General features: G+C 43.5%; 1 protein-coding gene across 1 annotated transcript in view; it reads right to left on the minus strand.

The window, feature by feature from the left end:
- myom3 (myomesin 3) overlaps positions 1-14,273 on the minus strand; it is a 235,039-nt gene that overhangs the window by 93,132 nt on the left and 127,634 nt on the right. Inside the window, exons 13-16 of the mRNA XM_061958714.2 lie at positions 14,186-14,239; positions 11,311-11,438; positions 1,846-2,029; positions 1,609-1,783 (exon numbers count right to left, since the gene is read on the minus strand). Coding sequence (XP_061814698.2) covers positions 1,609-1,783; positions 1,846-2,029; positions 11,311-11,438; positions 14,186-14,239 — 541 coding nt within the window. The remainder of the gene's footprint in view (positions 1-1,608; positions 1,784-1,845; positions 2,030-11,310; positions 11,439-14,185; positions 14,240-14,273) is intronic.

Raw genomic sequence — 14,273 nt, forward strand, 5'->3', positions numbered from 1 at the left:
AGCGAAATGGTAATAATATACTTTGATATCAATCAATCGATCAATGTTTACTTATATAGCCCTAAATCACAAGTGTCTCAAAGGCTCGGCTCAGATCCCACATCAAGGCAAGGAAAAAGCCAACCCAATGGGACAATGAGAAACCTTGGGAGGGGACCGCATACCTGCCAACTTTTGAAGTCAGAAAAACCTAGTAGCCAGGGTCCAGGGGCCGCAGGTGGGGGGTTCAGGGACGCAAAATGATTGATTGCATTCAGACAGGTTAAAATGTTGCTAAAACCATCACTTTTCTATCAGTCACAGTGACTTTTCAAAACAAAAATATTACAGCAAAAATCATATGGGTTGATTGACATGTTTATTCTGTAACTTCAATAGTTTGAAATTATTTTGACAGTTAATGCCAGTTATCCTGTCAACCTTTCACACGACTTCAATTTGTTAATTGAAAGTATAAACAGTATAAGCACTTTTTACAGTAAACAAATGGTAAAACAGTACTAAACAATTCCATTAAAAAAAAAAATTGGTGTCATTATTAACTTTCTGTCCAAGCTTGTATAATCTACTGCCTTGTTCAATTGTAAAAAATATTCTGTGCCTAAAATTCACATTTCTATCACAATTATCATACTGTAAACATGGTAAGCTAACTTCATTAAAATTAATAGTCCTGTCAATAGCATGGAATTACAATTCAAATGTAGTTTTTTTGTAAGCCTTTCAAAAGAATTCAAAATATGAAAAATTCATGAAAATTAATTTAAGCCATCAGACACTTGAAAAGTGGCACATCACATCTCTAATGTAATCATTTGAACTTTTCAACAGAAATAGCACTGCAAAAATATTAAGGACATACTTCTGTATTTTGGTAGTTATGCTGTCAACATTTAACAAGATTTCTTCAACTTGGACTTGAAAGCATAAATAGTATAAACACTTTTAACAGTATAACAGTACTAAACAATTCCAATAGATAACATTGGTGTCATTACCTTTTTGTGGCTAAAATCCGAAAAACGTTGAAAGTTTTCCACTTGTATCGCTAGCAACGGCATTAGACTTGTGTTTTTTTGTCCCAACGTGGTCTTTTACATCGCTAATTCCTCCGTGTCCGATCGAAAAATCTTGTCTGCACAAGGTGCAATTCGCGTAGTTTTCACCCTTTTTGGAACGGATAATTATTCCTGGATAGGCTTTTGAATATTCTTCACGGAATGACTGCAGTTTTCTTTTCGGTTTAAGACTCGTTTGCGATTTTTCTCCGGCTGATTCCATGATCGTTCGCTCGTTTGGAAACAATGGCAACAGGTGCCTCGTGCTTGGCAGCGGTGCTATAAATAGCCTCGCGCATGGCATTCGGAATGGCTCGATAGGAAGTTACGGGAAGCAGTGTCGATTGTCGTTGTTGTTACGCGATTTCGTGAATAACATTTTTTTTTAAATTTTTTTTTTTAATGAATGAAAAAACGTATTTTTTATCACTGCAACCGTAACCCGGAATAGGTTGATGAAAACCGTACTAATTACGGGAAAACCGGAGTAGTTGGCAGGTATGGGACCGCAGATGTGGGGACACCCCTGAGTTAAGGTGTCCTTCATCACCTGGTGTCTGTAACAGGTTTGTTGTTGACAATCTTCCAGTCCCGTTGTCCGGTTTCGCTGTAGTACACATAATATCCCAGGACGCCCTCTTTGTCTTTGGGCTCCTGCCACTCAAGGAGCACCGAGGTGTCGGTGTCTCTGAAGGCCAAGACAGATGAAGGTGGAGCAGGCGCGCCTGTAAAAAAAACATAGGTTAGCCAATACATCTAACCAAAGTCAGTACGGTTCTACGCTTACGTCGTGGGGTCCCCAAGCAGATCAGGCCACTCGGCTCCGACGGGTCGCTGACGCCATACTTGTTGATGGCGCGCACCCTGAAGCGGTACTGTGTTCCTTTAACCAGGTCAAAGACCGGGAACCTGGGAGAGTTGACCACCACGTCCAGACTGGCCAGCTCCCAGGTGCTCTTCCCTTCCTGTGACTGAAACAGAAGCCTTTGTGACAAGCGACATGTTGAACCAGTGAGCTGCTAAACACTTAAAAGCACTTTGTCTTTTTGTTCAAGTAGCTCTTATAGTAATACAAGTTGAGAGACTCCTGCTTTTAAGTGTGATACATGTCTGCAAGAACTGTATCAGCACTCACTGATGAATGCGTTGTTCAAAACAAAGCACTTCACGCTCTGTCAGGAATAAATACCGTCACCTTTTGGAAAGCTGAAAGGTCCTTTGTTATAGTACTTCTCACTCATTAAAAAAAAAAAAAAATCTCAGAGGTTCCACAATAATGTGCTGACTGAAAATTAGCCTTGATGCTGAACACGTTAAAAAGTGCTTTCAGTAAGTCCAACTGGGAACACACCATTGTGTGTGTGCCTGTATCATACTTGCCAACCCTCCCGAATTTTCCAGGAGACTCCAGAATTTCTAGGCGCAGTCAAGGCGTTGAGGGGATCTGGTTTGGTGGCTGCAGGATTAGGTCTCTGCTTTTTGCAGATGATGTGGTCCTGATGGCTTCATCTGGCCAGGATCTTCAGCTCTCGCTGGATCGGTTCAGAGCCGAGTGTGAAGCGACTGGGATGAGAATCAGCACCTCCAAGTCCGAGTCCATGGTTCTCGCCCGGGAAAGGGCAGAGTGCCATCTTCAAGTTGGGGAGGAGATCTTGCCCCAAGTGGAGGAGTTCAAGTACCTCGGAGTCTTGTTCACGAGTGAGGGAAGAGTGGATCGTGAGATCGACAGGCGGATCGGTGCGGCGTCTTCAGTAATGCGGACGCTGTATCGATCCGTTGTGGTGAAGAAGGAGCGGAGCCGGAAGGCAAAGCTCTTAATTTACCGGTCGATCTACGTTCCCATCCTCACCTATGGTCATGAGCTTTGGGCTATGACCGAAAGGACAAGATCATGGGTACAAGCGGCCGAAATGAGTTTCCTCCGCCGGGTGGCGGGGCTCTCCCTTAGAGATAGGGTGAGAAGCTCTGCCATCCGGGGGGAGCTCAAAGTAAAGCCGCTGCTCCTCCACATGGAGAGGAGCCAGATGAGGTGGTTCGGGCATCTGGTCAGGATGCCACCCGAGCGCCTCCCTAGGGAGGTGTTTAGGGCACGTCCGACCGGTAGGAGGCCGCGGGGAAGATCCAGGACACGTTGGGAAGACTATGTCTCCCGGCTGGCCTGGGAACGCCTCGGGGTCCCACGGGAAGAGCTGGACGAAGTGGCTGGGGAGAGGGAAGTCTGGGCTTCCCTGCTTAGGCTGCTGCCCCCGCGACCCGACCTCGGATAAGCGGAAGAAGATGGATGGATGGATGGATGGACTCCTGAATCTCCCGATTTCCAGCCGGACAACTATATTGGGGGCAATGTTCCCTCTAAGGTGTGCGCCTGTGCAATTGCGCACTGCTCAAGCGTCCTCTGCGCACAGCAAATCTATGCCGCGCACAAAATCAAATAAAAAAATAAGCGCATAACAATTTTCGACACGACATGGACACGACAGAGAAAACAGTTTTCGTCATCATTGTTCAAATATTGTAACGTCTGTCGAGACGCTTTGAGGACATGAATTCCATCCATCACTTTACTGAGCAAAACTCTTTATTGTCGGCCATAAACACATCACCAAAACATTAGTAAAAAAAATGATATCTAGCAAAAGTGGTAATTTTCTGCAGTACAAACCAGACCAAAAGCAACTTTGTTATATCAACAGCAGCCGCTCGCTCTTTCTCACTTGCGCCAACACATGCACATATGGCACTTAGCCAGCGATGCGTTTACAGCCACACAAAAAGTCGGACAACTCCAACACCACACATAAAGTGTCATTCCAGGTCGTTACACTATGATTTACCAATCAAATATGTGCTTTATTTATTTATTAGGAATCTTCATTTATAAATATTAATCATGAAATGCTGTTAGTATATTAAATAAATACTAATAAAAAGATATTTTTTACAAACAGGAAGTTACAGGAATGTACACATGATCCCCTGCTTACATCTCATTGTGCAACATGTGAATGTTTTAATGGGAACTAAATGCAATGTCTGAAAGGGGTACAAACTATTTCCAAAACAGGACCTCCACCCAGACAAACAATACTTGATTGATTGATTGATTGATTGATTGATTGAGACTTTTATTAGTAGGTTGCACAGTGAAGTACATATTCCGTACAATTGACCACTAAATGGTAACACCCGAATACGTTTTTCAACTTGTTTAAGTCGGGGTCCACTTAATTTGATTCATGATACAGATATGTACTATCAGATATATACTATCATCATAATACAGTCATCACACAGGATAATCACATTGAATTATTTACAATATTTACAATATTTACAAGTACACAGTTCATGAAAAACAATATTTTTTGTTATTGTCATTGTAAGTGGGCCTAAACACTTATATTAGAAAATAACCTCATGGAAATGACTGCTGTCATTTGATTATAATAATAAGAGAATGTTGTCTGTCTATCTGTGTTGGCCCTGCGATGAGGTAGGGACTTGTCCAAGGTGTACCCCGCCTTCCGCCCGAATGCAGCTGAGATAGGCTCCAGCACCCCCCGCGACCCCGAAAGGGACAAGCGGTAGAAAAAATGGATGGATGGATGGAGATTGAACTTGTTATTTAGTCAGGTTTGGGACAGGTGTGCTGCTGGTGTAGCCACAGTGTGCACGTCTGATGTTGCTCACATGGGCTCCACTGAATGCTCAGGGAGTTTTTGTGGACCAGCTCTATACTCTCAGCAGGGTCCTTGAGGGTGCATGGGAGTTTGCCCAACCAGTCTACATGTGCTTTGTGGACTTGGAGAAGGCATTCGACCATGGTCCTGTGGGGAGTGCTCAGAGAGTATGGGGTATCGGACTGTCTGATTGTGGCGGTCCGCTCTCTGTACGATCAGTGTCAGAGCTTGGTCCGCATTGCCGGCCGTAAGTCGGACCCGTTTCCAGTGAGGGTTGGACTCCGCCAAGGCTGCCCTTTGTCACCCTTTCTGTTCATAACTTTTATGGACAGAATTTCTAGGCGCAGTCAAGGCGTTGAGGGGATCTGGTTTGGTGGCTGCAGGATTAGGTCTCTGCTTTTTGCAGATGATGTGGTCCTGATGGCTTCAACTGGCCAGGATCTTCAGCTCTCACTGGATCGGTTCGCGGCCGAGTGTGAAGCGACTGGGATGAGAATCAGCACCTCCAAGTCCGAGTCCATGGTTCTCGCCCGGGAAAGGGCAGAGTGCCATCTCCAAGTTGGGGAGGAGATCTTGCCCCAAGTGGAGGAGTTCAAGTACCTAGGAGTCTTGTTCACGAGTGAGGGAAGAGTGGATCGTGAGATGGACAGGCGGATCAGTGCGGCGTCTTCAGTAATGCGGACGCTGTATCGATCCGTTGTGGTGAAGAAGGAGCTGAGCCGGAAGGCAAAGCTCTCAATTTACTGGTCGATCTACGTTCCCATCCTCACCTATGGTCATGAGCTTTGGGTTATGACCGAAAGGACAAGATCACGGGTACAAGCGGCCGAAATGAGTTTCCTCCGCCGGGTGGTGGGTCTCTCCTTTAGAGATAGGGTGAGGAGCTCTGTCATCCGTGAGGAACTCAGAGTAAAGCCGCTGCTCCTCCACATGGAGAGGAGCCAGATGAGGTGGTTCGGGCATCTGGTCAGGATGCCACCTGAACGCCTCCCGAGGGTGGTGTTTAGGGCACGTCCGACCGGCAGGAGGCCATGGGGAAGACCCAGGACACGTTGGGAAGACTATGTCTCCCGACTGGCCTGGGAACGCCTCGGGATCCCCCGGGAGGAGCTGGACGAAGTGGCTGGGGAGAGGGAAGTCTGGGCTTCCTCGGATAAGCGTAAGACAATGGATGGATGGATGGAAGTGTTTTAAATGTAGACTTAAATCATCATAGGTCCGTTTTAATCCAATGTTGCTGGGCTCATCGCGGTAGCAGCCGGTCTGAGGCGGTGTCATGTAACATTCATGTTAGAAAACCATTAAAAAATGACTTTGGCATAATAGAGGGCTCTGATGGAAGCGCACTGACCCTGCCGTACAATGTCAAGTCGTCAGTCCTGGCAGTGCGGGCGCTTTAATCGTCAGCTTTGACGATTAATTCATGCGCTGTGAGTTAAAATGTCAGAAACGGTACTTTCAAAAGTGCACAATTTATTCCCAGCTTTACTTCTGTGCTACAAATCCTGCCTACAGTTACCTCTCACATCTCTCTTTGACCATTGCTTTATTTGGTGACGCGCTTGCCCAAGGTAGAAAGCGAGGTAGTGTGAAAGGCATCAGCGATTCTACAGATCAGGGGGCGGGGGGGGGGGGGGGGGGGGTATTTAAACGTGGCCTTCATTAAATAAGCAGACGTGGAGGAGCAAACTTTTGTATTTCATATATGCCTTTGACGGCTCTGACACTTTTATTACCTCAGTAACGAATAACAGGCCAGTAGAAATTAGATTTCCTGCGGCACTTTTCTGATGGAGGTAGAAGATGTTGCTGATATTGAAGAGCCCGGGGGACTTAATTGCTCCACACGATGGAGGGATTCTTCTTATTTGAGCATCAGTTTGAACTTTGGAGATTCTCTCGGATAAAGGGAATATTAAAAAAAAACGACACATTATTTTGCTGAATTCTGCCGGATGTGATGGAGCTTTGACCGTAAACTGCACCCAACCTTGAAATCACAGATGTGCATGCCTACGTGTGTGTGTGTGTGTGTGTGTGTGTGAGTGTGTGTGTGTTCTCCACCTGTCTCTTCAGATTAGAGCTGCGGTCAGGAGTTTGCTTTTAATTTGCCACATGCTCCGGCGCCGGGCTGCCCGAAATCATCTAATGTGTGATGATGAAACAACATGATCCTCATGCTCAGCAGATGTGGGAAAGATAACCAATTAAGATGTTTGGATGTCTAAATTTGGGCATACTGTACACTAATTGGCCACAACAATAGGTACACTCAGGAATCTAATTTGTCCCTTTTTAAAAGGCAGTTTTGGTCGACTGTACGTGTTCCATCCATCCATTTTCTACCGCTTATTCCCTTCGGGGTCGGGGGGGTCGCTGGAGCCTATCTCAGCTACAATCAGCGGAAAGCGGGGTACACCCTGGACAAGTCACCACCTCATCGCAGGGCCAACACAGATACACAGACAACATTCACACTCACATTCACACACTAGGGACCATTTTAGTGTTGCCAATCAACCTATCCCCAGGTGCATGTCTTTGGAGGTGGGAGGAAGCCGGAGTACCCGGAGGGAACCCACGCAGTCACGGGGAGAACATGCAAACTCCACACAGAAAGATCCCGAGCCCAGGATTGAACCCAAGACTACTCAGGACCTTCGTATTGTTACTGTACAAAAATAATGTTACACTAATTTTGAAATGAGCATATCACGGCTGAACTACTGTTATCAGTTATAGAGGAACTCGAACAGAACATGATTTATTAATAATGCCTTTTGACCTACACTATATTGCCAAAAGTATTTGGCCATCCATCCAAAAGATGAGAATCAGGTGTCCTAATCACTTGGTTCGGCCACAAGTGTATAAAATCAAGCACTTAGGCACGGAGACTGTTTCTACAAACACTTGTGAAAGAATAGGCCGCTTTCAGTGATTTCCAGCGTGGAACCGTCATAGGATGCCACCTGTGCTACAAACGCTTTTCCATCTGGCAATCTGACGGACCAGTCTGGGTTTGGAAGTTGCCAGGAGAACGGTACATTTCGGACTGCATTGTGCTGAATGTGAAATTTGGTGGAGGAGGAATTATGGTGTGGTGGGCTTGGCCCCTTAGTTCCAGTGAAAGGAACTTGGGATGCTCCAGGCTACCAAAACATTTTGGACAATTCCATGCTCCCAACCTGGTGGGAACAGTTTGGGGCGGGTCCCTTCCTCTTCCAACATGACTGTGCACCAGTGCAGAAAGCAAGGTCCATAAAGACATGGATGATAGAGTCTGGTGTGGATGAACTTGACTGGCCTGCACAGAGTCCTGACCTGAACCCGATAGAACGACCTTTAGGGATGAATTAGACCGGAGACTGAGAACCAGGCCTTCTCCACCAACATCATCACGGACGAATAGAACAGACAAGTCATTGTTTTGTCTGTTCGCGGAAAAAAAAACATCCTAATCTACGATTTGACTCCCTCGAATGGCCTTGACGCTGTGAAAACAGGACCAGGCTGTTCTGAAAAACACCCCCGAGGACACCTCAATGATGGACGCTTTAGACCTCCCTCCCTCCTCAACGACACATGGAGTCGAACTTTTGCAGATCGGCCTCAGTCGATAAAAAACATTACATCATTACACCCAAGACAATTGGGCACACCCCCACCCCCCAACCCCTCCCCCACCCCACGCCTTCACCACCGCTTCTTTCCCCTCGGGGTGATGGTCGGATGGCAGCGCTTCATAGCAGCGGTCGCCTTCCAGGGCCCCAACTCCCCGCCCCTCTGTTGCGAGTTGTTGTGATTAAATGTAACGTGTTTATGTGTGCATTGCATGGAGGGTTTTTCCCACTCCAGACTAGGCCCCCTTAGGAGCCCAGTCTAGATTGTATTTTTTTACTCATCTTTTTCCCCAGAGTTTTACCTTTTACCCATCTTTTACGGGGCGCCTTGTGGCGACCCATCAGCGTTCCTGTTCTGTAACCCTGTACACTGTTTGTTTGTCTCATCTTGAACGGGTCTTCTACATATGGCTCCTTTAAGTGTTTAAAACTCACATGCACGCCTGTGCTGCTGAAAGCCAACCCTCATAGAGTTATAACATGTTTAATCAGCAACATGGTGATGTATTACATGTGCAGTGACGTGTACATTATTACTCAAATCAGCACGCACCAACGAGACCTTTTGCATGTTTAAAAGCCTAAAGTGCACGGACGCTGCTGCGGAACTCTTGTGGAATTGTAAAGTATTTAATGAGCAATATTGAGCTGCATGTGCAATGACGTGTACATTGTCTTTAACATTAACAAGGAGGAAGGATCACGTTTTTTTTAGTCGCGTTAAGTGCACGTGCACGGTCGCGCCCGGCTCCATTGGCACAAACGGAAGTTAGTTAATGTTATGATCTGTCGATTAAAAACATGGGATGGTGTTCATAATGTTGTTCATAACCTTTCTTATGAGATATATATATATATATATATATATATATATATATATATATATATATATATATAGCAAAGCTATATCTAGCAAAGCTGAATTTGACCAAGCAACCCCCCCGTACCAAAAAGCACTTGATGAAAGCGGATACAATTTCACCCTCACCTATGAACCCACGCCAGGAAACCAACCAAAAAAGAACAGAAAACGAAACAACATCATCTGGTACAACCCCCCATACAGCAAAAACGTCTCAACTAACATTGGCCACAAATTCCTCACTCTGATTGACAAACACTTCCCCAAAGGCAACACCCTAAGAAAAGTATTCAACAAGAACAACATTAAATTGAGCTACAGCTGTATGAACAATATACGACAAATTATCTCAAACCACAACAAAACAATTGCAAATGAGCCGTCGGCCCCTGGACGGAGCGACTCCAAAACCAACAAAGGCTGCAACTGCCGCAAGAAACCTGATGGCCCTCTCAACGGGAGGTGCTTACAAACATCAGTTGTTTACCAATCTAAGGTAACACGCAAGGACATTAACACAGATGGAACAATCACAAGGCTTCTTTCAGGAACCAAAACCTGCGGAATACCACAGAACTCAGCAAACACATTTGGGACCTCAAAGACAATAATGTTGAATATTCAATAACATGGCAAATTCTTGCATCCAGCACACCTTACAATAGTGGTAATAAAAGATGCAACCTATGCTTGAAAGAGAAACTGTTTATTATTTACCGTCCAGACCTGTCATCCCTCAACAAGCGCAGCGAAATTGTATCAGCATGCCGCCACAGACGGAAACACCTCCTAGGTAACACATGAGCCAATCACCACGCCCCTACGCCAGCCTGCACCCACCCACTCTGTGCCCTATACAAACCATGGTATGTGAATGCTTCCATTAAAATCTCCTGATGATTGAGGGAACCCCTCATGAAACAGGCCTGTAGAGATGAAGTAGTCTTGTGATTTTTTTCCCCACACATACATATATTGCGCTCTACTACGATATCGAGCACTATTTTTTGGATAACCTTATTAAGACATATATATATATATATATATATATATATATATATATATATATATATATATATATATATATATATATATATATATATACATATATATATATATATATACATATATATATATATATATATATATATATATATATATATATATATATATTAGGGGTGAAACGGTATACAAAAATTTCGGTTCGGTACGTACCTTGGTTTAGAGGTCACGGTTCGGTTCATTTTCGGTACAGTAAGAAAACAACAAAATATAAATTTTTTGGTTATTTATTTACCAAATTTGTAAACAATGGCTTTTTCCTTTTAACATTGGGAACACTATAATAATTCTGCCCACGTTAATCAACATTTAACTGCCTCAAGTTGTTGCTCAGATTAAATAAAATGACAAAACTTTTCTTCTACATATAAAAAGTGCAACATTAAACAGTTTCAAGTCAACTCATCATGCTTAATTTATTACAGCATTTGGGAAGCCTGTAGTTGATTTTTATTATGTAAATGTTATATTTGTATCAACATGTGATAGCAGGGACCCTGCCATTCAAAACTAGGCTGCTGCATTACTAATGATTAATGTAACTATAGCTGAAAAAATGGTACAATAGCAATAGGAGAGACTATTCATCCTTGAACACCATGGAGTTCATGTAGGCTTAATGATGCACTTACATTATTATATCAACTATCAGAGACAGAAACTCTTCATTTAACATAATGTCCTTTTTTGCTGCTTCAACACAGCTCAATCAACACAGAAAAAGGTCAAGTGAAATAACAGACAGACAGGGCTTTGCTGTCCGTAACACACACACACACACACATACACACACACACACACACACACACCTCCCAGTCATATATATGTATATATATATATATATATAAAATGAATTTGACAAAAGTGTGCAATTTTAGGTGCCACTGACGTTGGGGACAAGCGTTGTAAATGAGCTTTGGCTACAAACACTATGATGCATACATTGGATGACTGTTTCAGATGTCTATGTTTCTGTATATGTCCCTATTTCAAATAAACCTAAAAAATAAAAATAAAAGACATACCCGCTCCACGTAGAAGGTGAGGGGTTCCTTCCCTCGGGGTTCCGGCTCGGTCCAGCTCACCACAACATACGTGTCGCTCACCTCGCAGGCATGGACATTGGTGGGCGGGAAGGGAATTCGGACATGACCTATCGGGGACAGAAGGATGGCAGCTGTTGCTGTGTTCCTAATATTTATTTAAAAAAAAATATATATATATTAGGGGTGTAACAGTACGTGTATTTGTACTGAACCGTTTCGGTACGGGGGTTTTGGTTCGGTTCGGAGGAGTACCGAAAGAGTTTCCACATGGACATATTAAGTAGCTGCCTAAGCTAAAGTCTTAACAAGCTGCTCCGCTTTCTGCCTCTGTCCTCTACACAGCACCCAGCATTGTCCCACCCACACAACCATCTGATTGGTTACACACAGAGCGGTAACAGCCAATCAGCAGTGCATATTCAAAGCGCATGTAGTCAGTGCTTAGCGTTTAGCAGGTAAGCATCAGGCAGCGGACTCTCCCCAAATGATAATAAACACCTCCCAGTCAACTACTAGTAACATCACTATGAGCCCGTTGACATTCTAGAAATATAGAAGGCAGCTCAGCTCGCTCGCAGTCCTGGCTTGAGGTGAAGGCTAATTAGCTTTTAGCGTAACGTTAGCTCATTTTGCAGTGTGTGTGTGTGTGTGTTACGGACAGCAAAGCCCTGTCTGTCTGTTATTTCACTTGACATTTTTCTGTGTTGATTGAGCTGTGTTGAAGCAACAAAAAAGGACATTATGTTAAATGAAGAGTTTCTGTCTCTGATAGTTGATATAATAATGTAAGTGCATCATTAAGCCTACACGAACTCCATGGTGTTCAGGGATGAATAGTTGCTCCTATTGCTATTGTACTATTGTTTCAGCTATAGTTACATTAATCATTAGTAATGCAGCAGCCTAGTTTTGAATGGCAGGGTCCCTGCTATCACATGTTGATACAAATATAACATTTACATAATAAAGCTTTTTAAATGCTGTAATAAATTAAGCATGATGAGTTGACTTGAAACTGTTTGATGTTGCACGTGAGTGTTTTTTCCTTTTCTTCACCGGTCGCCTGTGAGTCATCCTGTGGGTATTTTTTACATTTTTCTCATTTTGGCTCTTCCCAGAACTTGTGGAACTGTCCCCCGGGGAGGGGATTTTTAACATTGTAATTTTCTCATATTTTGGCCTGTTTTTGCCTTTTTCTTCCCGGGTCGCCTAGTATTTTTTGAAAATTTTCTCATTTTGGCTCTACCCGGGACTTGTGGAACTGACTCCCGGGGAAAGAATTTTGACCATTTTGGGCATTTTTTTCGTAATTGGCCTGTTTTTGCCTTTTCTTCACAGGTCGCCTGTGAGTCATCCCGTGGGTATTTTTGACTTTCTCATTTTGGCTCTTCCCAGAACATATGGAACTGACTACCGGGGAGGGGATTTTTAACATTGTTGTAATTTTCTCATATTTTGGCCTGTTTTTGCCTTTTTCTTCCCGGGTCGCCTAGTATTTTTTGAAAATTTTCTCATTCCGGGACTTGTGGAACTGACTCCCGGGGAAAGAATTTTGACCATTTTGGGCATTTTTTTCGTAATTGGCCTGTTTTGCCTTTTCTTCACCAGTCGCCTGTGAATCATCCTGTGGGTATTTTGACATTTTTCTCATTTTGGCTCTTCCCAGAACTTGTGGAACTGACCCCCGGGGAGGGGATTTTCAACATTGTTGTCATTTTCTCATATTTTGGCCTGTTTTTGCCTTTTTCTTCCCGGGTCGCCTAGTATTTTTTGAAAATGTTCTCATTTTGGCTCTACCCGGGACTTGTGGAACTGACTCCCGGGGAAAGAATTTTGACCATTTTGGGCATTTTTTTCGTAATTGGCCTGTTTTTGCCTTTTCTTCACAGGTCGCCTGTGAGTCATCCCGTGGGTATTTTTGACTTTCTCATTTTGGCTCTTCCCAGAACTTATGGAACTGACTCCCGGGGAGGGAAATTTTTACCATTGTTGTCTTTTTTTCATATTTTGGCCAGTTTTTTGCCTTTTTCTTCCTGGGTCGCCTGGAATTTTTTGACATTTTTCTAATTTAGTCTCTACCCGGGACTTGTGGAACTGACTCCCGGGGAGGGGATTTTTAACATTATTGTAATTCTTTCACATTTTGGCCTGTTTTTAGAGCGTTTTATATTTGGGCTCCAGTACTATGGAATGCCCTCCTGGTAATATGTAGAAGACAAGTTTTGTCATTTTATTTAATCTGAGCAACAACTTGAGGCAGTTTAATGTTGATTAACGTGGGCAGAATTATTATAGTGTTCCCAATGTTAAAAGGATAAAGCCATTGTTTACAAATTTGGTAAATAAATAACCAAAAAATGTATATTTTGTTGTTTTCTTACTGTACCGAAAATGAACCGAACCGTGACCTCTAAACCGAGGTACGTACCGAACCAAAATGTTTGTGTACCGTTACACCCTTAATATATATATATATGTTATTTTCTAACACAGAGCAGACATTCAATCAGTGTCCCGATTCAAATTAAGATTTGTGCCTTTTAGGTTTATAAATATTTTACAAGTCTGTGATGAATCAACCTGCAGCCAACATACATGATGCATGTTCTCACCTCCACAAGGACGTATAGAGGAGACTACCTCCATAGAAGAAGAGTGCACAAAGCGTGTGGCCATTATGTGCATTTACCAGAACACCATTAGGGGGCTGTGCATCAGAAAATGGAACAGACGCTCATTGCCTCACTCATGCAATTACTGCAGCGTGTTGTTGAATTTAATATGAAGACGCATTAGAGGCCACCGCCATCAGAGCTTTTGCGGAAATGTACTGAATGACACAATGAAATCTCACCTTCCAGTTCATCTTTGGTGATGACGATAGTCCTTCCATTGTGCACTTGAACCACTACAGAGATACAGAGACAGTATGTGCATGATGA

Source organism: Nerophis lumbriciformis, linkage group LG04 (genome assembly GCF_033978685.3).
Source record: "Nerophis lumbriciformis linkage group LG04, RoL_Nlum_v2.1, whole genome shotgun sequence".
Taxonomy (NCBI): domain Eukaryota; kingdom Metazoa; phylum Chordata; class Actinopteri; order Syngnathiformes; family Syngnathidae; genus Nerophis; species Nerophis lumbriciformis.